A 23,044-nucleotide genomic window follows, 5' to 3' on the forward strand; every position below is an offset into this window, starting at 1 on the left:
AAACAACTGTTGTTTAGAATTGCAAGAAGAGTAAAACGCGTGAGGGCAAGGAAAGGGCACTTAGGTGGTGTTTAGATGCGAAATGGGTTGAAAACTTTTCTGCGAAATGTTTTCAAGGTGAAAACCCAATTCTGCAAAAAAATTTCAGACCCTGTTTAGATGTACCTGAAAATTTTTGAGCTGTAACAAAAGATAACAGATTTGCCCATAATAAATGATGCTTTTGGACCATTAATACCAGCCATGCACATGCATACTATGCATGCTGCTCGGCACATTTGCATGCACAGAATCACTCATACACAGAAACCATATAACTCATGTACAAATATTCAATGTCACAAGTCCATTACAACTGAAGGCACCAATCACTCATAAGCATTACAACATAAGCATTACAACATCGCCATCTACTTCGTCCTAGCCGTAGCGTAGGAGGTTCTCGTACCTCCCCATTCCGGGCCAAGCCTCACCGTTGGAGTTGAGATCGAGGGAGGAGAGGCCGGCCCGTTGAGCGCTGATGGAGCTTGAGCTAGGGAACTGCGCCAGCGGGTCGGAGTAGAGGTTGAAAGCCGACGAGTGCTCCGGTTGGGAGAAGAAATCGCGGGTGCCGTCGTCGTTTCTGTACCCGCCGCCGTTGCCTTCGAATCCGTCCATGAGCGCTCGGACGCGGCTTGAAAGCCCGATCTACGCGTGGAGAGGGCACGGCCGGCCGCGGTGAAGGAAGTGTGGGGAAGAAGGCGAAGGCTGGCGATGGAGGAGGTGGGGGAGAGACCGAGAGGAGCGGCTGTGAGGGAGATCAGCGCGGCGGCGGTGGAGGAGAGTGGCGGAGATGGAGATGGGGAAAGGAAGAAGGAGAGTGGCGGCCAGGCGAATGGATAGGGTAGGGAGGGAGCGGGCGAGGGGTACAGGCGCGTCCAGGCCGCGGACCGAGGCGAAAAATTTCGGATTCGGGAGTCTGGAGTCCAAAATGTGAAATTTTTTGGAGGGGAACTTTTTGCACTTTTCACACCCATGTTTAGTTACATTTTGCAAAAAGATGACCCAGAATCCAAAATTATTTTGCAAAATAGAGGAACTAAACATGCCCTTATTCCTTTGTTGTCCCCATAGTTGCAGTACAACTGCACAAGGTTAGCATTGGCAACCATTGCAAAAGCAGCCCCTTTCCAAAGCACCAGTTGCACCTGCAAGCATCCTGATGCATATCCAGTGATGTACATCAAGAGAGCACATGCCCGGCAAAATTTACTTTCTCGCACGATGAGAAACAAGCAGCCAGCAGGTTTGCGGCGGCCATGCCTTAGCCTCGCTATTGCGCTGCTGCTCTCCTTTTCCAGCTCGTGCACCGAGCAGGAGGAGAGACTCCGGTCCCTCTCTCCGGGCTCTCGCGGGATGGCGGTCTCGCCCTGTCCTTTACCCTCTGGCCTCTGCAGGTGCTCAACAACGTCTCCAGCACCTTTTCACCGGTTCTTTTCCCTCCAACACATGAGACAGGGCCACAAACCTGGTCGCGCTCAATGCGAACAAGAAGATGTGATTTTGAGGGTATAAATACCTTAGCACTGCTCCATCCCAGTTCTATATGGTGGAACCAGAGCTGTCAGTGGAAGTGTTTGGTTACCAGGTTCGCTCCAGCTGCTAGAATCAGTACTATGAATAAATCGTCAACGTCAATGATATGAAGATGTTATTGCTTGAATAGCATCATGTACAAATAAGTAGTGTTTGAGTGTTTGTTATTAATTCCTTTTCCTCGAGACTTGCAGTTTAACTATTTTCAATGGGGAATATCATTATTTTCAAGATATAATTGTGCATGAAAACAATCAAGCATGACAATCTGAGAAGCAATAGGAATTCAGGCAATTTATTATTATTGTACATCTGTTTCTGTGGGAACTATGAAAAGCTGAACCGAACGAATTGTAGAGATCAGCCATCATCGTCAAACATGGCACTCACTAGACAGGGCTCTTAAGCATATATGCACAGAGGGAAAATGGAAAATTGACTCTGAAAATATACAATGGATGGGACAAATTTCAGTTTATTAAAACTGACATTTGCTTCATGATATGAACAAAGTTGGGGAAGTAATTCTAATCATCTATGTCAATTGGATTCATTCTGACCAAGCACCAGCTGAGTAATCAATCACAAATTCATGACACAATAGGATGCTAGATGTGTATACTGTTCGTTTACAATGTGCTAGTGACTTGGTGTAATGCTAGCTAGAAAATAAAAACTGGGTGTTGAGTAGTGAATGAGTTATACCAGGAACATGGTGGAAGTCTACCTCTGCAGCTTCAGGTGCAAGCGACAAGGACAATCTGCCTCTGTACAATTTTTGCTCCTTGTCTTGACAAATCTTCAGGGAGCACAGGACTATGCAAAGGGGAAATTTTCAAAAGATCCATCTATGCAGGATGTCAGGAAGGGTTGGGAATGAGTCAAAGTGGCTATGTCAACTTTGCATCCAAAGCCTTGATCCATCAAGGCTATCTTGAACTGCCTGAATGCTGCATTCCCTCAGCTCTTTCTATGTCAATTCCCCCCTGCAACATTGCTGCATTCCCTCAGCTCTTTCAATGTCAATTTCCCCCCTGCAACATTACACAAGATTCATTCCTTGAGTTTAAATTAGAAGTAAGGTACAAACAGAATAAGAAAAAATGAATGGAAGAAGAAAATAATATTCCTAAATCACAAAAATAACGATTTGTATGAGTGTTGCATCAAGAGCTACTGAAAAGAACCAATATTGTACCATTTCACCAGGAACTCTGTTAGGTCCGTTAGCATCTTAGATTCCTTGTCTAATTGGTTCTCTCCTCCTATGCAGAGAATCCATCACGGACCCTTCAGGCTGCTGACCGATTCTATCAGATGGGTCCAGGCTGCTTAGACCCCAGGTATACATGACAAACTTCCGCACCTGTTACCAGCAAAATCAATATGCTTTATTGATCATGGAGACAATCAGAATGATATACTGATCGAATTTGGATCAAGCCATTCTTCACCTTATTCCAATTTCGCTGAGCACGTCGTTTGCTCAGAATTTTCAGCATTCTGGTATCCTCGTCATGAAGCTTCTTTATCCTTGCTTCACACTGAAAACACGATGTGTTAATAACACGAGCAGCTGCATAACTTTTATTTTATTTTCTTGCTATGATAAACAGACAGCTCATCGTTATTCCATTGTTTCAGTGCCACAGAATAAGCATAATAATAACCAAATGGACAGTGGACGTGAAGGAACCAAATGAAAGGGCAAAGGGATGCAAAGATGCAGAAATCAAAGTTGAACTATTTAGTTTCATTGGCAAAAAAATAAAAAAAAAAACGTTGGCAAGGTTTTCAGACAACAAAGCCAATTTGGCAAAGACTTACTTGAGCCATGAGGCAGAGACAAATTGCCACACTGAAGGCATAAAGGCCACCAATACTTGCGAGTATACTAACTGCAGATAACTGTCTCCATTAGATGCTACAAATGTAAAATCTGTGCAAGGACATTGTTTCATGAGATGAGACTCACCTGGGCCTACTACACTCTCATTGCTGATCTCCACAATGTAGTCCGAGAGATAACTTATGTAAAGAGTAATATTCACCACTCCATCCCTGGGGTTCTGCAGGGACGAATTCAAGCTGCTGACATCAGAAAACGTAGATCCTTGAGTGAAGTCCTGAACCAGTGGCTGCAAGAGCCTCAGGTTACCAAGATTGAATATCTGAGGGAACAGCTGGATCTTCAGAACATTGGAATCTCTTCCCCTAAACGTCTTCAACTTGCCATCATCAGCATAACCGTCAGAGTTCATCGTACACTCACAAAGCTCATGTGCTGGTTGTTGCCATGTTGCCTTGCGGTCAGGTTGAACTGGAAACCAACAGCGGTTGCTGGCTGCCCTGGCAGGTCGACAAATTGCCAGGACACGTAGTGGTCTCTCGGAGGGACCCGGCATCCATTACACCTGAGCGTAATGGATGGCCCCTGGCTCGTGTTTGTGCAGCTGTAGTTGAACAGTGCTGGCAGGGGAACCACCCTGAAGTCCGTGAAGCCTGGTGTCCCCATTGCTACCGTCGAAGGAGCAACTGCTTGAGTGCAGGACATGCTGGAGACGGTTGTGATGTGGAACTCGAGATCATTCACGAAAGACAGCAGGTCCGGAGCATTGGCTGGCTTGACTCGATGCATCTCAAGGCTGCGCCTTTTGATGGCTTGATACAAGAGCCTGTAATAATCTGATATTAAGTTAGATATGATAACTAATAAAAGCAAGCAGAGGAACTGATGATTTTTTTTAAAGGTCTATAAGCAGCACTTACACAGTCAATAATCCAGTGAAGATGATCAAGCTAGCGACTGAAAATGTGCCACCCAACTCGGTTTTCCTTTTCCTTAGTACTTGCTGATCCCCCTGGACATTTTCAGGAGCCAAAACAATGTGACCCAGGATAAACTTTTTTTTAATAAATTCTAAGACAACAGCCGCGTCATGGAAATGAAGCTATGCAAGTTGGAAGTTTCAGTTAACTTAGGGAGATTGGTAAGGCCCATAAATCATTGAAGAACTCAAAGATAGTGTTGACTGAAACAAAGAAAACAGTTCCACGTTGATCAAACTAAAATCACTTGTTCGTTGGTTGCTGGCGTGTAAACTCCGATTTTATATAGTATAAAATGGTTTCATAAAACTCTCAACACAGAGAAACGCATCCATAATTTATTGTAACCTTCCAGTGGCAGAGCCACCGCCTGGCCACCCCGGGCTGCCGGCCGGGCTCATCGCCAATGTTCGAAAGGAAATTTTCTTTATATCAAAGTAGAACCATGTAATTTTCTAGCTAAATATTTTTGTATAATAGAAATTGCCCTGGCTCCGCTAATGTAACCTTCTGATGCCAATAATATTGCAACTAGTCACCTAGCGAAGACACGTGGATCTATAAACCTTGCAAAATCCAAACTAAGACTTAGGCCTTGTTTGGATGCATGTGTCCACCTCAATCCATACGTGTTGAAGTGGAATGGAATGGAATTTAGTTCAATTCTACTCCAATCCACCTCAACGCATGTTGATTGAGATGAATACATGCACATCCAAACAAGGCCTTACTCGAAATACAATGCAATTCCTAAGCGCATTGATTCGTTTCTGGTTAAATTTGTACAGAATCGGCATGAAATTAGCACAGCAAACAAGAGGAATAGGGAACGGACCGTCCAGTGGCTGTTGTCGAAGAGGCAGTCGAGGCGGCTGACCCAGTACCGGGCCCGGAACATCCTCTTCTCCCCGCGGGGATCCCGGCCGGCGAACCTGGCCGCGGCGCAGAAGGCGAGCCAGCAGAGGAGTGACGCGAGGGTCGCCTCGAGGATCACGGCCTGGGACTGGGTGAGGCGGCGGATGGCGTAGATCGAGACCACCGGCTCCAGGAAGTAGAGGCTGTGGTTCCGCGGCGCGCCCACGGAGCCCACCTGCCAGTCTCCCCACCCGCCGCCCGGCATCGGGGCTCAGCTGGCAGTGCCGTTGCCGCTGAGGTAGTAGTAGTACCCCGGATCGCAGGCGCAGAGGGTGGCGTTGTACGAGAACATGCGCGCCGCCGCACAGGCCGCCATGGCTGTGGCCTGTGGGTGATCGATCCCTCTCCCTGGCAGTGGTAGACCAGACCACCAGCTGCCGAAGCTGCGCTGCAGAGAAGAGAGCTTCGTTGGGCTCTCTTCAGGGTTTAATTAGGCAGCTTTGCTTGCTTGCTTACTCAGCTCAATTAAGAGGAGCTGTGTTCTAAGCTTCCACCTCACTATTTTTTTAGTTGAAAAACAACCTTCTTTACCCTTTTTATATATAAAAAAACTTCTTTACCCTTTCTGGCGAAAATCATGTGCCGAAAAGAGAGAGGCAGAGCAAAGTAGACATGTGTGTTGGATACTTGGATCCCTCATCTCTTGATGTCACTGTCAATCAGTCAGCAGCTGATTTTCTTGGCTGCCTGGGGAAAGGCTTCAGCATCTCAGCTTCCTTTTAATATGATTATTGATATCGATAGTTGATTACAAACAATCCATTCGGGTCAAGTCTTAACTCTTAAGCATTGCCATTCCTGTAGGTGAATGATTGAGCAGAGTAGCTCTGGTGCAATGTGCAATTCAGCGAGAAATTTCAAAGGAATTCCATTGAATTCAGCTGGGTCTCCTTTCTGCTCAGATACAATGGTGAACTAGTACCAAGTAACCAACGAATAATGGTACTGTAGTAGTTAGCTGTAGCATTCAAACTTCAAATTCAAAGTCACGACGGAGTAAAAGAAAAGAACGAACGGAACGAACATCAGCAGCTATCCCGGCCCTTGGGGTTTGACATTTTTTTACCACCAACCACGTCCACGTGCTGTCAAATAATTGAATTTGAGTCGGGATTTTACTGTAGACACACCTCTATCACAGCAGGCAGATTGACAACGACGGTCACTAGGGGCGTGTTTGCGACCCTGTACCTGGCCGGTCTGCCCAGCCCAACTAGCCCAGGCCTGAGCAGGTCTGCTCCAAGTGGTACAACAGCTCTTGTTTGTGCCTATGTACCCAGTGAGCCCGGCTCAGGCGAGACTGTGTTTGTCATCGAAGAGGCAGCCGGGCTGAGAGGCTAACCGCCACCAACTACCACACCGAGATAGTGTTTGTCATTTGGCCGTGGTCGGCCAGGCCCATAACAACAAACAGAAATGGACATGAATGAAAGGAGAATGAGGTTGCTCTTCCATAACCGTTACAACAACAAATTAAAGTTTCAGCATGAAATAGTTGGCCTCAGACATGCTAATTTAACAATTCATGGCATTACTGGCTACATAGGATAATCAAAGTCAGTAAAGAAGAACAGAAGCATGGGTCAGTCAAGTTTTGAAGCCAACAAACGAAAAAGTTCACAGAAACAGATAAGAGACAGCAAAATGATATGTAGCCAGCTAATGCATCGATCCATTATGTCATCATTGGCCAAAATACAACAACCATCAGCCTTGGCAAGCCGAGAAGGGCAACAAGTTAACAGAAAGCATGTAGCCAGCTAATGCAGTCATCCTATTGTGTCATCATCGGCCTAATTAAAACAACAGCTGTGACACATGAACAGCTTGAGTGACAGACCAACTACAACCATAAACAAGATCAAGATGACAACATTTTTGCAACAGTCTTGCAGCCCAGGTGAATGAGGATAAATTTCAGAACCTTGACCTGTCACCAGTTCATGGGATGCTGCATCCCCATGAGGGGCATGAATTGGTAACAGCAAGGGTTCTTGAGGTACCCTTGCATTAAAATCTCTAAGAGCATCATCATAGTTGTTGTACTTCTGATAGATAGCCCCTTCTTCCCTAAGCACTTGCTTAGCACACTCATACCATGTAAAATAAATCACAGGTTTCTTCCCTTCAAAGACCACATAGCAGGGAGGCATTCTCTGAAACCAACCAAATGTAGAACATGTAAGTGGTCTGAATGACATGCCTCAGTCGACCATTCAGTTTGAATGATGGTGAACATCATCGGCAACTTGATAAAAAAATTAGCCTCAGCTGTTATTTTCCTTGTTTAGTCATTGGTGGCTACCAAAAATTGTAAGAACCAAATAAAGAGGCAAATAAACAACAGTTGCACTCACTGCCATCAGCCATCACAAGAGGATGTTGTTGCTGTGAAGTACAACTGAGCATAAGTGTAGAATGGAAGGATAGACAAATAAAGAAGAAAGCACAACAACAAAACCATCAAAACAAGAATAAGGTAGCCACCTCAAGTTTGTTTTATGCATCATAGGCCTTTAAATCCCATAGTTACCACCAGAGGCATAAACAACAAAAATAGGCAACTAGTTATCAAATAAAAAGTAGCCAACAGAGGCTACAAATAAGTTTCTTATAATACCAAGTTTAGCCCAACAGCCAAGGGCTCAAATGTTCCCAAATCCTTGCCTATTGTTAGCCACCCTCCTAGGCAAACTACACCATCAAGGTCAGGTGTCAAAAGAACAAGCAGACTGCACAAAAGGTCTTGTTGTCAAAAGAAGAGAGAGTGGGTGAGGGGGGTGGAGGAACTATACATCTCTACAGTCAACCCCCTCATGGCCTTCTAGCCCTTCATGTGTAGTGGAACTACACATAGTAGTTTTTGGCCAGGAAGGTCCTAAGCCAAAGGGCCCTGTGGGCATCACTCATGTTCACAAAGCCCCTACCTTGGGCCTTGTTGTCCAGGAGGAAGGTGTAGGCAACAATAAGTGCCTCCTCACTGAAGCCAGGCATCTCCATCACAGCAAGGTATAGATTGGCATCAACATGGGCAGGTCCAGTCTCCCTAAGAGCATTGGCCACATTGTTCACAGCATCTGACATGTTAGTCAACATAAGCATCTCCTCCTCAGAGAAGTTCCCTCTCTTCCTCTTTGGGCCAGCAGCTGAGGAGGTAGGAAGCAGTCCAGTGGCCTTGCTATCCCCTCCCTGTTCACTGGGAACTATGGTGTGGGTCAAAGGAGGACCATCAGCCTTGGCACCAACACTATCAGCCTGGTTCTACCCTAAGGCTTCACCAGACCCAAGTGCAAACTTGCCTGTGGCCATGGCATTAGCAAAGATAGCCTCCATCTCAATGTAGAACCTAATAGGGCAGTTAAGAAACTCTACATCTTTAGGATGATCCTGCAGAGTTGGGCAAATGTAGTTTCAGAAAGGCAAATGTAGGTAGTCAAGGCAAAGGCGAGATCAAACTGCTACCTTACAGTGGCCAAGGTAGTCTCTTGCTCAAGCATGATAGCATGAGCCTGGTCATCCCAAAGAGCAGCACTAAGGTCCTTCAACTTGCTCACCCTAGCCCATTTCTGCCTCCACTTCCTCAAGTGGTTGTACACTTGAGTTGGGCTAACAACCTCCCCACAGAACTGCTTGAGGGCTTTGGCCACAGAATTCACATCTTTGTCCTTGAAAACCTTCTCAGGCCTGCTACCATCACTAACAAGGGCAGCCATCCTCCTTAGCACAAAGCCAGAGGTGGTGTTGGTCCACCTCATTGCCCTCACAGCCCCATTCCCAGCTACAGGAACAGCAACATCAACAGGGTTTGCTGCACCTGGAGTAGCACCAGCACCAGCACTAGCTGCAACAGGGGCAGCAGCACTAGCACCAGCACTAGCTACAACAGGGGCAGAACCACCATTGATGAGCTGCTCCATCACTGAAGTACCAGCAACAAACCCACCCTCAAATGCACCTAAATCCATCCTAGGACTGGCATGTAATGAAATCAACAACAGAATTAGTCAAGAACAGACTGACAATAATATTAATAGTTGTATGAACTAACCACAGACTAACAGATCATGAAGAACAGAATGTTTCAAGAACAGAATGAATGAAGCATAAAATTGGTCTCAGCTTTGTCCACCTAAGTATTACATCACCATGACACACATGAGTTCCATAGCAGGGTACAGAAACTAAATTCAAGAACATATTACATCAACTAGTGTTTGTTCCCCTCCCTTCCCACATAGCATTGCAAATGGCATCCCTTATTTCAGCCATGTCAACAGAGTCTTGGTCCAGATGGGCTGGGGGCAGGTTGGTTGGATCAGCAGAAGTAGTGAAACCTTCCTCATCGGGAACTACTTCATCAAAGCCAAAACCTAGGATCCAGTTATGCAAAATGGCACAGGCAACTACAAGCTTCACTTGTGTCCTATACTTGTGGAAGGGTTTGTTGTCCAAGATTCTAAACCTGCCCTTCAGTGCACCTATAGCCCTCTCCACAGTCACTCTAAGTAATGAGTGCCTAAGGTTGTAGAGCTCCCTTGCATTGGTGGGCCTGTTCCTTGGGCCATACTCAGACAAATAGTACCTAACCCCCCTGTAGGGAGGTAGGAAACCATTTTTGCATGCATACCCAGCATCTACCAAGAACATTTTACCTACACAAGACATCTACTGTGAGAGTGTGTGTTAATAGGCCATGGAATATGTAATTAGTGTTGGTGTGCAATTACCTTTTGGCAAACTCAAGCCATCTTCCCTGGCTACAGCATCTGCCAAAACAGTTGCATCATGGGCAAAGCCCTCCCAGCCAGCCAGGACATAAGTGAATTTCAGATCACAATTCACAGCTACCATCACATTTTGGGTGGGATCCTTTTTCCTACCCCTAAAAGCTTGTTGCATGCGCCTAGGAACCCTTGCTAGGAAATGAGTGCCATCTATAAAGCCAATGACATCCTAAAAAGCATGGGTCAATCATTGCAATAGGTCTAATGTAACTAATGAACCCAGGGTATACAATTACCTTAAAATATGGATTCCATGTATGGCTTCCAAGAATCTTTGGGTGAGTGGTAGTGCTAGCTGGCTTTATCATTTCATTCCTAAGCTCACCCACGGCATACAACACCTGATGGAAGTGCTTGTGGATAGTTGGATGGACCTCCTAAAGGACTGGTGGACAACCCTAAATCTTTGGTTGTGCCCTACAACATGTAAAAACATGGCAACCTGCTCTTCTACTGACACCCCCTCCCTATCAGTGACAAGACTCCTCTCTCTAAAAGTTCTCACTAACTTAAAAAAAGCAACTCTCTTCATCCTAATCATAGAAATACACTCTGAATCAGTGGAATTATATATCATTCTCAGTGTTCTCTGTCTATGCTGTTCATTTTCATCCCTAATCAGGGCCAGTGCTATAGGATCAGGCAGTGGGGTTTCAGGTTCAGGGGTTTTCCTTTTCAGCCTAGTGGATACAAAGGTAACCATAACAACAGTTAAGGCAGCTGCCTTCCTACACAGCATGTCACGGCTCAAAGACAGATCCATCTATAAGCATGTAAAAATGTAACATGATTTCAGTTAATGAGCCCTGCTAGGCATCAACATGACTGTGAAATGAATGCATGCCAACAAAAGCACGGTTGCATCTTTATGTGATGCCTCCCAGTACTATGTGGACAACATCATCGACCAATGATGGAACAAAAAACTCAGAGCAATAGTAATCAGAAACAGATCAACATCCCTAATAGATCAAGAACAGCAAGGTACAAGTAACACTAACAACTGCATCAAACAGTTATGAACAGCAAGGTACAATACAAATCTGAAACAGATCAACAACCCTAACAGATCACAAGCCCAACAGATCAAGAACAACAAGGTACAAGTAACCCTAATAGGAGCATAAAGTAGTTATAACAAGTATGAAACCCTAACAGATCATGAACAGCAACGAACAAGAAACCCTAATAGGTTCGAGAAGCACCACAAAAAAGAAGATTGGGGGTCGATTTCACCTTGGCTCAGGGTCCAAACAACGGAGAGGAGGCAGATCTGGAAGTAGAGGATGCAGATCGGAAAAAAGACGAAGCAGATGCGGATGGAGAAGAAGAGGAACACCGCTGCCACGGAGTCCCAACAGCAGCCGGAGTGGGGAAGCGGCGAAGAAACTCAGCGCCGATGACCTAACCCACAACCAGCCGGAGGTCATTGCCGCCGCCACCACGCACCACAACTCACCGCCGGTCTCTCACGAGGGAGGTGGAAGAGCAAGCATCGAGTGGAAGAAGGAGAGAGTGGAGAGTGGGAACCCGTATATAAAGGCCGGCGAAATCGCCGCCATTTCGCTTCGCGCGCGGCGGCCAGAGCGAGCGGAGAGCGAGGACGCGCGCGAAGACGTTTCCCCTTCCCGCCAGAGCCCGCGCGAGCCACCCCGCCGCCGCCCAAAATCGCCCGCGTGTGTCGCAGACGAGCTCGGCTCCGAAGAAACGAGGGTTTCAGTCATTTCCAGAGAGCCAGGCGGAGAGGTCGAGTGTTGCTCTGCGAAGCCAGGCTCGCTTGCGGGCCATCGACCACAAACATAGCAACTTGCAGCCCACGGGCGCAGCCGGGCCTTTGGGCCAGGGTCGCAAACGCCCGTGGGCTGCAAGTTGCTATGTTTATGGTCGATGGCCCGCAAGCGAGCCTGGCTTCGCAGAGCAACACTCGACCTCTCCGCCTGGCTCTCTGGAAATGACTGAAACCCTCGTTTCTTCGGAGCCGAGCTCGTCTGCGACGCACGCGGGCGATTTTGGGCGGCGGCGGGGTGGCTCGCGCGGGCTCTGGTGAGAAGGGGAAACGTCTTCGCGCGCGTCCCCACTCTCCGCTCCCGCTCTGGCCGCCGCGCGCGAAGCGAAATGGCGGCGATTTCGCCGGCCTTTATATACGGGTTCCCACTCTCCACTCTCTCCTTCTTCCACTCGATGCTTGCTCTTCCACCTCCCTCGTGAGAGACCGGTGGTGAGTTGTGGTGCGTGGCGGCGGCGGCGATGACCTCTGGCTAGTTGTGGGTTAGGTCACCGGCGCCGAGTTTCTTCGCCGCTTCCCCGCTCCGGCTGCTGCTGGGACTCCGTGGCAGCGGTGTTCCTCTTCTTCTCCGTCCGCATCTGCTTCGTCTTTTTCCCGATCTGCATCCTCTACTTCCAGATCTGCCTCCTCTCCGTTGTTTGGACCCCGAGCCAAGGTGAAATCGACCCCCAATCTTCTTTTTTGTGGTGCTTCTCGAACCTATTAGGGTTTCTTGTTCGTTGCTGTTCATGATCTGTTAGGGTTTCATACTTGTTATAACTACTTTATGCTCCTATTAGGGTTACTTGTACCTTGTTGTTCTTGATCTGTTGGGCTCATGATCTGTTAGGGTTGTTGATCTGTTTCAGATTTGTATTGTACCTTGCTGTTCATAACTGTTTGATGCAGTTGTTAGTGTTACTTGTACCTTGCTGTTCTTGATCTGTTAGGGATGTTGATCTGTTTCTGATTACTATTGCTCTGAGTTTTTTGTTCCATCATTGGTCGATGATGTTGTCCACATAGTACTGGGAGGCATCACATAAAGATGCAGCCGTGCTTTTGTTGGCATGCATTCATTTCATAGTCATGTTGATGCCTAGCAGGGCTCATTAACTGAAATCATGTTACATTTTTACATGCTTGTAGATGGATCTGTCTTTGAGCCGTAACATGCTGTGTAGGAAGGCAGCTGCCTTGACTGTTGTTATGGTTACCTTTGTATCCACTAGGCTGAAAAGGAAAACCCCTGAACCTGAAACCCCACTGCCTGATCCTATAGCACTAGCCCTGATTATGGATGAAAATGAACAGCATAGACAGAGAACACTAAGAATGATATATAATTCCACTGATTCAGAGTGTATTTCTATGATTAAGTTAGTGAGAACTTTTAGAGAGAGGAGTCTTGTCACTGATAGGGAGGGGTGTCAGTAGAAGAGCAGGTTGCCATGTTTTTACATGTTGTAGGGCACAACCAAAGATTTAGGGTTATCCACCAGTCCTTTAGGAGGTCCATCCAAACTGTCCACAAGCACTTTCATCAGGTGTTGTATGCCGTGGGTGAGCTTAGGAATGAAATGATAAAGCCAGCTAGCACTACCACTCACCCAAAGATTCTTGGAAGCCATACATGGAATCCATATTTTAAGGTAATTGTATACCCTAGGTTCATTAGTTACATTAGACCTATTGCAATGACTGACCCATGCTTTTTAGGATGTCATTGGCTTTATAGATGGCACTCATTTCCTAGCAAGGGTTCCTAGGCGCATGCAACAAGCTTTTAGGGGTAGGAAAAAGGATCCCACCCAAAATGTGATGGTAGCTGTAAATTGTGATATGAAATTCACTTATGTCCTGGCTGGCTAGGAGGGCTCTGCCCATGATGCAACTATTTTGGCAGATGCTGTAGCCAGGGAAGATGGCTTGAGTTTGCCAGAAGGTAATTGCACACCAACACTAATTACATATTCCATGGCCTATTAACACATACTCTCACAGTAGATGTCTTGTGTAGGTAAAATGTTCTTGGTAGATGCTGGGTATGCATGCAAAAATGGTTTCCTACCTCCCTACAGGGGGGTTAGGTACTATTTGTCTGACTATGGCCCAAGGAACAGGCCCATCAATGCAAGGGAGCTCTACAACCTTAGGCACTCATCACTTAGAGTGACTGTGGAGAGGGCTATAGGTGCACTGAAGGGCAGGTTTAGGATCTTGGACAACAAACCCTTCCATAAGTATAGGACACAAGTGAAGCTTGTAGTTGCCTATGCCATTTTGCATAACTAGATCCTAGATTTTGGCTTTGATGAAGTAGTTCCTGATGAGGAAGGTTTCACTACTTCTGCTGATCCAACCAACCTGCCCCCAGCCCATCTAGACCAAGACTCTGTTGACATGGCTAAAATAAGGGATGCCATTTGCAATGCTATGTGGGAAGGGAGGGGAACAAACACTAGTTGATGTAATATGTTCTTGAATTTAGTTTCTGTATCCTGCTATAGAACTCATGTGTGTCATGGTGATGTAATAATTTGGTGGACAAAGCTGAGACCAATTTTATGCTTCATTCATTCTGTTCTTCATAATCTGTTAGTCTGTGGTTAGTTCATACAACTGTTAATATTGTTGTCAGTCTGTTCTTGACTAATTATGTTGTTGATTTCATTACATGCCAGTCCTAGGATGGATTCAGGTGCATTTGAGGGTGGGTTTGTTGCTGGTACTTCAGTGATGGAGCAGCTCATCAATGGTGGTTCTGCCCCTGTTGTAGCTAGTGCTGGTGCTAGTGCTACTGCCCCTGTTGCAGCTGGTGCTGGTGCTGGTGCTGCTCCAGGTGCAGCAAACCCTGTTGATGTTGCTATTCCTGTAGCTAGGAATGGGGCTGTGAGGGCAATGAGGTGGACCAATACCACCTCTGGCTTTGTGCTAAGGAGGATGGCTGCCCTTGTTAGTGATGGTAGCAGGCCTGAGAAGGTTTTCAAGGACAAAGATGTGAATTCTGTGGCCAAAGCCCTCAAGCAGTTCTGTGGGGAGGTTGTTAGCCCAACTCAATGTACAATCACTTGAGGAAGTGGAGGCAGAAATGGGCTAGGGTGAGCAAGTTGAAGGACCTTAGTGCTGCTCTTTGGGATGACCAGGCTCATGCTATCATGCTTGAGCAAGAGCACTACCTTGGCCACTGCAAGGTAGCAGTTTGATCTCATCTTTGCCTTGACTACCTACATTTGCCTTTCTGAAACTACATTTGCCCAACTCTGCAGGACCATCCTAAAGATGCAGAGTTTCTTAACTGCCCTATTAGGTTCTACACTGAGATGGAGGCTATCTTTGCTAATGCCATGGCCACAGGCAAGTTTGCACTTGGGTCTGGTGAAGCCTTAGGGCAGAACTAGGCTGACAGTGTTGGTGCCAAGGCTGATGGTCCTCTTTTGACCCACACCACAGTTCCCAGTGAACAGGGAGGGGATAGCAAGGCCACTGGACTGCTTCCTACCTCCTCAGCTGCTGGCCCAAAGAGGAAGAGAGGGAACTTCTCTGAGGAGGTGATGCTCATGTTGACTAACATGTCAGATGTTGTGAACAATATGGCCAATGCTCTTAGGGAGACTAGACCTACCCATGTTGATGCCAATCTGTACCTTGCTGTGATGGAGATGCCTGGCTTCAGTGAGGAGGCACTTATTGTTGCCTACACCTTCCTCCTGGACAACAAGGCCCAAGGCAGGGGCTTTGTGAACATGAGTGATGCCCACAGGGCCCTTTGGCTTAGGACCTTCCTGGCCAAAAACTACTATGTGTAGTTCCACTACACATGAAGGGCTAGAAGGCCACGAGGGGGTTGACTGTAGAGATGTATAGTTCCTCCACCCCCCTCACCCACTCTCTCTTCTTTTGACAACAGGACCTTTTGTGCAGTCTGCTTGTTCTTTTGACACCTGACCTTGATGGTGTAGTTTGCCTAGGAGGGTGGCTAACAATAGGCAAGGATTTGGGAACATTTGAGCCCTTGACTGTTGGGCTGAACTTGGTATTATAAGAAACTTATTTGTAGCCTCTGTTGGCTACTTTTTATTTGATAACTAGTTGCCTATTTTTGTTGTTTATGCCTCTGGTGGTAACTATGGGATTTAAAGGCCTATGATGCATAAAACAAACTTGAGGTGGCTACTTTATTCTTGTTTTGATGGTTTTGTTGTTGTGCTTTCTTCTTTATTTGTCTATCCTTCCATTCTACACTTATGCTCAGTTGTACTCCACAACAACAACATCCTCTTGTGATGGCTGATGGCAGTGAGTGCAACTGTTGTTTATTTGCCTCTTTATTTGGTTCTTACAATTCTTGGTAGCCACCAATGACTAAACAAGGAAAATAACAGCTGAGGCTAATTTTTTTATCAAGTTGCCGATGATGTTCACCATCATTCAAACTGAATGGTCGACTGAGGCATGTCATTCAGACCACTTACATGTTCTACATTTGGTTGGTTTCAGAGAATGCCTCCCTGCTATGTGGTCTTTGAAGGGAAGAAACCTGGGATTTATTTTACATGGTATGAGTGTGCTAAGCAAGTGCTTAGGGAAGAAGGGGCTATCTATCAGAAGTACAATAACTATGATGATGCTCTTAGAGATTTTAATGCAAGGGTACCTCAAGAACCCTTGCTGTTATCAATTCATGCCCCTCATGGGGATGCAGCATCCCATGAACTGGTGACAGGTCAAGGTTCTGAAATCTATCCTCATTCACCTGGGCTGCAAGACTGTTGCAAAAATACTGTCATCTTGATCTTGTTTATGGTTGTAGTTGGTCTATCACTCAAGCTGTTCATGTGCCACAGCTGTTGTTTTAATTAGGCCGATGATGACACAATAGGATGACTGCATTAGCTGGCTACATGCTTTCTGTTAACTTGTTGCCCTTCTCGGCTTGCCAAGGCTGATGGTTGTTGTATTTTGGCCAATGATGATATAATGGATCGATGCATTAGCTGGCTACATATCATTTTGCTGTCTCTTATCTGTTTCTGTGAACTTTTTCGTTTGTTGGCTTCAAAACTTGACTGACCCATGCTTCTGTTCTTCTTTACTGACTTTGATTATCCTATGTAGCCAGTAATGCCATGAATTGTTAAATTAGCATGTCTGAGGCCAACTATTTCATGCTGAAACTTTGATTTGTTGTTGTAACGGTTATGGAAGAGCAACCTCATTCTCCTTTCATTCATGTCCATTTCTGTTTGTTGTTATGGGCCTGGACGACCACAGCCAAATGACAAACACTATCTCGGTGTGGTAGTTGGTGGCGGTTAGCCTCTCAGCCCGGCTGCCTCTTCGATGACAAACACAGCCTCGCCTGAGCCAGGCTCACTGGGTACATAGGCGCAAACAAGAGCTGTTGTACCACTTGGAGCAGGCCTGCCCAGGCCTGGGCCAGTTGGGCTAGGCAGGCCGGCCAGGTACAGGGTCGCAAACACGCCCTTAGGCTCCTGCTCCCAACATACTGTGCATCACTGTTCTTTACTGAAGAAAACAGCTCCCGCTCCTCCAAAAATTAGTAAGAGGAGAAGCCGGAGGAGCCGCATATTTGGGGCTTCTCTAGCTTCACCACAGTACTGCTACAGTAGAGGAGCCGAAGCCAAGAGAAGATCCTCCGAATAGGCTCCTAGGCAAGTTTGATCAAATTCGCAAGTGTTTGATTGACGATTAAACTTAGGCAAATTTTTTTGGGCTCCACATGTCAATACAAAAATGTGACAACATTCCCGTAGACATGATAAAAGTGTGGATTCCAATTTGCTAGCCACACTTTTTATGGCTTGTCACACTTGGCTAAGGTTAGTTGTGGCATATTATGGCTAGAACCAAACAACCACTTAATAAGCAAGATTGTTTGGATCGAAAAAAATAGGTAGAATAACTGATCATTAGATTCTAAAAATATATAATTTTATACAAGATTTATTGGTCCCGTTCGGCTGGCAAAATTTTGGCTGAAACTGGTTAAAAAACACTGTTCTTGCTGAATTATTGTGAGAGAAAAACACTATTCCGGCTGAAAAAAAAAGCCGAACAAGCCGAATATGGGGTAAGCCGAACGGGGCCAGTATATTGTAAAGATTGAAACCTATGATATTAATTATTATTATTATAATTAGCTTTTTTAAACTGTGGACTTATTAACTTTAAATAATATTGTCACGTCACAATCATTTGAAAAGCCGTTTATATTAATATTAATTATATCATGTAGGATCGTAGGATTATATTATGTAGGATCGTATATTCTATAGAAGATCCTACCAATATCATGGAATCATATGGAACTCAATTATAGTATTAGGATAGGGATAATATAATATAAAATTTAAAATACATGATAAGATCATTATCGTTTTGGTTTGGTATTATGGTATCCTAAGCTTCTAGGATCCAGATAGGAATCTTAACAACCTTCAACCTTGGAAATAAGTACAACATAGTGGTCTTAATTAACCAGTCAAATTTACATACAAAACATGAAAACAATCAACTCACCCGGCAACACCAAGCGCATTATTTACCTACACTTCTGGAGGGAAAAAAATCTTACTCCACCTCTGCAAATCTCCCGCTTTTGGGAGTTGCATCAAACCACAAGAGTGTAACCAAATCAAGAATCAGAGTTCTCAAAAAATAATCTAACATCATTCATACTGCCTTTCATGTCCATTGTAGCAGTGTCCCCCTACTGACATCAATAGACAACTTAGGTGGGGGTTGAATCATCGTGACCAAAGGGCAAAGCATGCCAACAAAACCAGGAGAGAAACTGTTTTTCCCCACTGTGGAACTGGGGCAGCTTCTGAGTATTGGAATCTATGTGATTGTTCTCTGCAGAGAAAGAAAAAAATCAAGGCCATGTTCTATATAAGAACAGGTAGAAATAAGTAAACTTGTGCTTGTGGTGCAAACTTTATAGCATGTACAAAGTCACAGGAAGCTCACTTCTGTAGGCTTGAGAGTGCACCACAGAAAATTGCGTTATCCGGAAGAGTGCTGCTGTTGTCCTCTGGGTTAACCACATTTATGTACACTTCTTGACCCAAGTACCAGGTGTCAAGGTTCTGAACACGCAAGTTCCATATGCCTGCATTGTCCAGAAACACAAGAATAGCTGTCCAAGCTCCAGGGAATACCTGCAATCAAGTAGACACAGTCTCAATCAAAGGCATGCCAAGCTAAGGATTGTACAACAACCCAATAATGCATCGCAAGTGGATAGTACAAGCAATATTTACAGTGTTTAACTGTTAATTATAGATTACAGAACAATGAACACCGATTCTTCCCCGAAGCAAAAATTAAGTCTGTTTAGGTCACGTTTTGGTCCCTTTCTGTTCTAGTTATGGGCGTGTTTGTACTCTAAGACCGAAGGCAGTGTATGTGTGTGTACTCTGGGTTCTACCCTTCTCTTCTTCTTTAATACAAAGACAAACAACTATCCTGCGTGTTCGAGAACGGAAATTGCTAGAGCAAACGAACTGATTAACTATCTAAGTTCATCTCATAGACTTATCCTTATTGAAATAGCATTAAACTAAAAACACCAAATAATTTATTTTAACCACTACAGGATATATATATTTTTGTCAGTCAGACATATGCAAATAATTTAGTTGCGTGTAGCTGCTACCTGCCATTCCAACTAATATTGGAATAATAACTAAAAGATGGGCTGTTTTAAGTTGTGGCATATGCGCTTAATATTTAAGCATGTTTACTGATCATACTGCAACTAATGCAATGGTTAACTTGGATGTCTATAAAGACTATGAGACAGTGAATTTCAGCACCTGGATTGTAGAGCGTGCAACACCATCCCATTTGTTATAGGTGCCGCGACTATTTTCTGTCCATAAACCATAGTCCATCCTGAGAGAAAACAACCATCAGATTGAGAATCCAAGCAGATATGGATAAAGAAGAGGAGTGTGGCTTCTGCATTACCCAACAACAAAGAATGCATAGCCATCCAAGTGGTAGCTCTGCACATTTGTGGCATTGTTTTGGAATATAATCTCCATGAAGCCCTTATAGGTGCCATTTATAATAGATGTGTCAACTATTGGTAGTCGGTTCATAGGATGATTAGGAAAATCCAATTTGAAGACTCCAGGGACATTAAATATTTGTGCAAGTACCAAAGGGGTTGAGGGCGCAATGTAAGAAATCTCATTAAGAGTAGAGCGCAGTTTTCCATCTATGAGCTCAGGTACTCTACTCTGCAACACGTACACATCTGTCACAGTAATGTCACCATAATGGAATGAGCCCTGTGGATTGGGGCGGGCACCGCTAGCTGTAACATTCCATCTGAAAAAGGGCAATGGTTGAAGGATGCATTATATGTGAGCAACGCCATCTACAATGCATGGGATAGGAATAATGCAAAATCAATAGGAAATACCTGATGGATCTTGCTTGGTTTATAGAGAACGCCGTGTCATACTGATCGTTCGGGGGATCTGGAAGAGGACCAGAGGCTGGACCCTGGGAGTTAGAGTAATGGAGAATAGCCACGCCAGTCAACTTATCCACAACAGCTGCATCAACGAAGCGTGCGCTTGCAACAACATAGTAATCAGTGCTGGCATTTTGGTCCATGGTGACCAAGAAGGAGTAGGACTGGCCAACATGGATGTCCAGGTTGGTGTAGTTCTGCTGCGAGGTGTAGGAGCCTTCGGTCTCAACAAGGAGCAGGTTGTGGTTCTGGATCCTGAAATTGAGGCTTGTTGAGACCCCAACATTGTGTACCCGAAACCTGTAAGTTTTCCCTGAAATGACAATCCCCATGACAATACTATTGGTTTCATCCCCTCTCCATCTAATAGTCTAGCAAATGAAAATTTCAAATTGCAATGCAAACCTGGCTCGACATTGATTCTCTCATAGACAATCCCTGGTGGAACCACTGATTCGTTGTACTGATAGGGTCCCAATCCATTGATGAGCACACCGTCAGGGGCGCCCAGCAGGGTGCCGCCGTCCAGCGCTCTACTGAGCTCCTTGGGCCCACGGTTATACCAGTCACCAATGAAGAGCGTGATGTCCCCGTCGGGGAAGCCGAAGGGGATGGGTATGACGTCGCGGTTGTTGATGGTGATGGCGCCGTAGCCCCCGGCGGCGCGGTGCAGCGGCGTGGAGGGGAAGTAGAAGAAGCTGCCGACCTGGTCCTTGACCTGGAACGTGTAGGTCCAGTTCCAGCCGGCGGGGATGGCGCAGTTGGTGCCGAGCACGCCGTCCTGCCACGCCGTCTTGCGCTGCTGCACGCCGTTCCAGGTGAGCAGCAGCGGCTCGTCCAGCGCGTTGCGGACGTTCACCACCACGTTCCAGTTGGTGGTCACGTTCAGGGGAGGGCCCGGGAACTGGCCGTTGATGCCAATCACCTGGTGCCCCTGCCAATGTCAGTGTCGATGCCGTTGCCGCAGGAATGCAAGGGGCGAGGGAAGGGAGGGGAGGGAATGGCTGGGCGGCACCTTCTGCTTGACGCCGAGGGGTTGCGCGGAGACGTAGGAGACCTCCCAGTCGTAGTAGGCGTACGGGTCCCCCGCCCGCGCCGGCGCCGGCGCCAGCGCCGCAGCCAACAGGAGCAGCAAGAGCAGCGGTGGCATTGGCGACCGGAACTCGGTCGGTCCCGGCGGCTCCGTCGATCTCGTCCTCAGGATTCGAATCGCAGGCTCGCGGCCAAGCCTGAGCAGATGTCGGGCGCTCGAATCCGGCGAACGCCAGTCGAATCAGTTGGAAGCGGAAGCCAACCCGACACGAGGAGATCGGGGAGAGGCGGAGAGCGGCAAGCAGAGCACAGCAGAGGGAAAAGTGTGGGAGGGGAGGCGGCGGAAAAGAAGCTGCTGGTCGGCGTGTCCTTCGGCCTTTGCCCGCATTCTCCGCTCCGGATCCACACTGGAAAGAACAACGTTCGAGTTGCCCTTTTCCGCTCGGGCTCAGCCCAGTCTAATGGTGGGCTGGGCCCACTTATGAAGGCCCTTCATTTTCTTCTAGTCCGTAATACGAACGAATTGGACTCGCTCCATTTGCGACTGCTCGTCACTCCCTCAAGGAAAAAAAATCTATTGTACCTACGTCAACCGGAGACGTGACCCAATGGCTGTATTCCCTCGGTGATTTTTTCTTTTCCTTTTAAGTTTATTTCAGCTAAATCTTTGAAACATGGTAGTAAACAAAAAAAAAATCATAAAATAGAAAGTCCAATTTTATTGGACACATGAGTGGATCTACACATTGAACATATGATATGGTATGCTTTGTTACAGAGTTTTGGTTGCAGTTTGCATGGTCCAATTGTGGTAAAAATTTTATGGTCCACATTTGAATCAATTTCTTACGATCTAAAACTATAGCAAAAACTTTGTACTAAAAGCATAGGATACCATGTGTTCACTGTGTAGATCTACTCATGTGTCCAATTTTATGGGCTCTTGGATCTCGGTCCATTCAGCGACGAAGTCAGCGAGCGCCTGTGACTTAATGGTAGGTCTTCTTCTGAATTCAATGGAATAGGTGCCGAGCTCAACAGCCCACTTAATGATGCGTCCATTGACTTCTTTGTTGCGAAGAATGTCCCCCAGGGTAAACTCAGTGACCACGACGATCTTGTAGTATTCGAAGTAATACCGGAGCTTGCGCGACGTAATCAGAATTGCATATAACAGCTTTTGTACCTGAGGATAACGAGTTTTTGGCTCATTGAGTACTTCACTGATAAAGTAGACCGGACGTTGCACCTTGTAAGCGTGCCTGGCTTCCTCGCGTTCGACGACGATAGTTGTACTCACGACGCGAGAAGTGGCGGCGATGTATATGAGCAAAGTCTCATCTGGCCTTGGCGCTGTCATGATAAGCGGCTTTGTCAAGAACAACTTGAGCTGCTCGAAAGCTGAGTCTGCCTCCTCCGACCAGGAAAAGTGCTTGGAGGCCTTGAGGAGCTTAAAGAAGGGTAACCCTTTTTCGCCGAGGCGTGATATGAAGCGGCTTAAAGCAGCCATGCAACCTGTAAGCTTTTGTATATCCTTGACACATGTTGGCCGTTTCATATTGGTGATGGCGGAGACCTTGTCAGGATTAGGCTCGATGCCTCGAGCACTGATGATGTAGCCCAGCAGTATACCGG

The 23,044-nt window shown here is 46.1% G+C and overlaps 2 protein-coding genes and 1 pseudogene across 3 annotated transcripts; all 3 read right to left on the reverse strand.

The window, feature by feature from the left end:
• Positions 1 to 1,663: 1,663 nt before the first annotated feature.
• On the reverse strand, positions 1,664 to 5,873 carry LOC136543322 (uncharacterized; annotated as a pseudogene).
• Positions 5,874 to 8,166: 2,293 nt separating this feature from the next.
• Positions 8,167 to 10,218, reverse strand: LOC136464865 (uncharacterized). Its single transcript, XM_066463815.1, has 5 exons — positions 10,047 to 10,218; positions 9,554 to 9,689; positions 8,787 to 9,291; positions 8,619 to 8,706; positions 8,167 to 8,522 (listed from the first exon to the last, which is right to left on the reverse strand). Exons 1-5 carry the CDS (start codon positions 10,216 to 10,218, stop codon positions 8,167 to 8,169), a joined length of 1,257 nt encoding a protein of 418 aa, XP_066319912.1.
• Positions 10,219 to 18,341: 8,123 nt separating this feature from the next.
• Positions 18,342 to 21,766, reverse strand: LOC136543308 (monocopper oxidase-like protein SKU5). Of its 2 annotated transcripts, XM_066535799.1 has the most exons (8): positions 21,393 to 21,766; positions 20,783 to 21,302; positions 20,324 to 20,690; positions 20,058 to 20,229; positions 19,864 to 19,946; positions 19,710 to 19,788; positions 18,862 to 19,052; positions 18,342 to 18,747 (listed from the first exon to the last, which is right to left on the reverse strand). In XM_066535799.1, the coding sequence occupies exons 1-8, from the start codon at positions 21,525 to 21,527 to the stop codon at positions 18,639 to 18,641; spliced, it is 1,656 nt and encodes a 551-aa protein (XP_066391896.1). In that variant the 5' UTR covers positions 21,528 to 21,766; the 3' UTR covers positions 18,342 to 18,638. The 2 variants fall into 2 exon arrangements, with proteins under 2 accessions (XP_066391896.1, XP_066391891.1); XM_066535794.1 differs by having other exon boundaries at positions 19,864 to 20,229.
• Positions 21,767 to 23,044: the final 1,278 nt, after the last annotated feature.

The sequence above is a fragment of the Miscanthus floridulus genome, chromosome 1 (assembly GCF_019320115.1).
Source record: "Miscanthus floridulus cultivar M001 chromosome 1, ASM1932011v1, whole genome shotgun sequence".
NCBI classification, from domain to species: Eukaryota; Viridiplantae; Streptophyta; class Magnoliopsida; order Poales; family Poaceae; genus Miscanthus; species Miscanthus floridulus.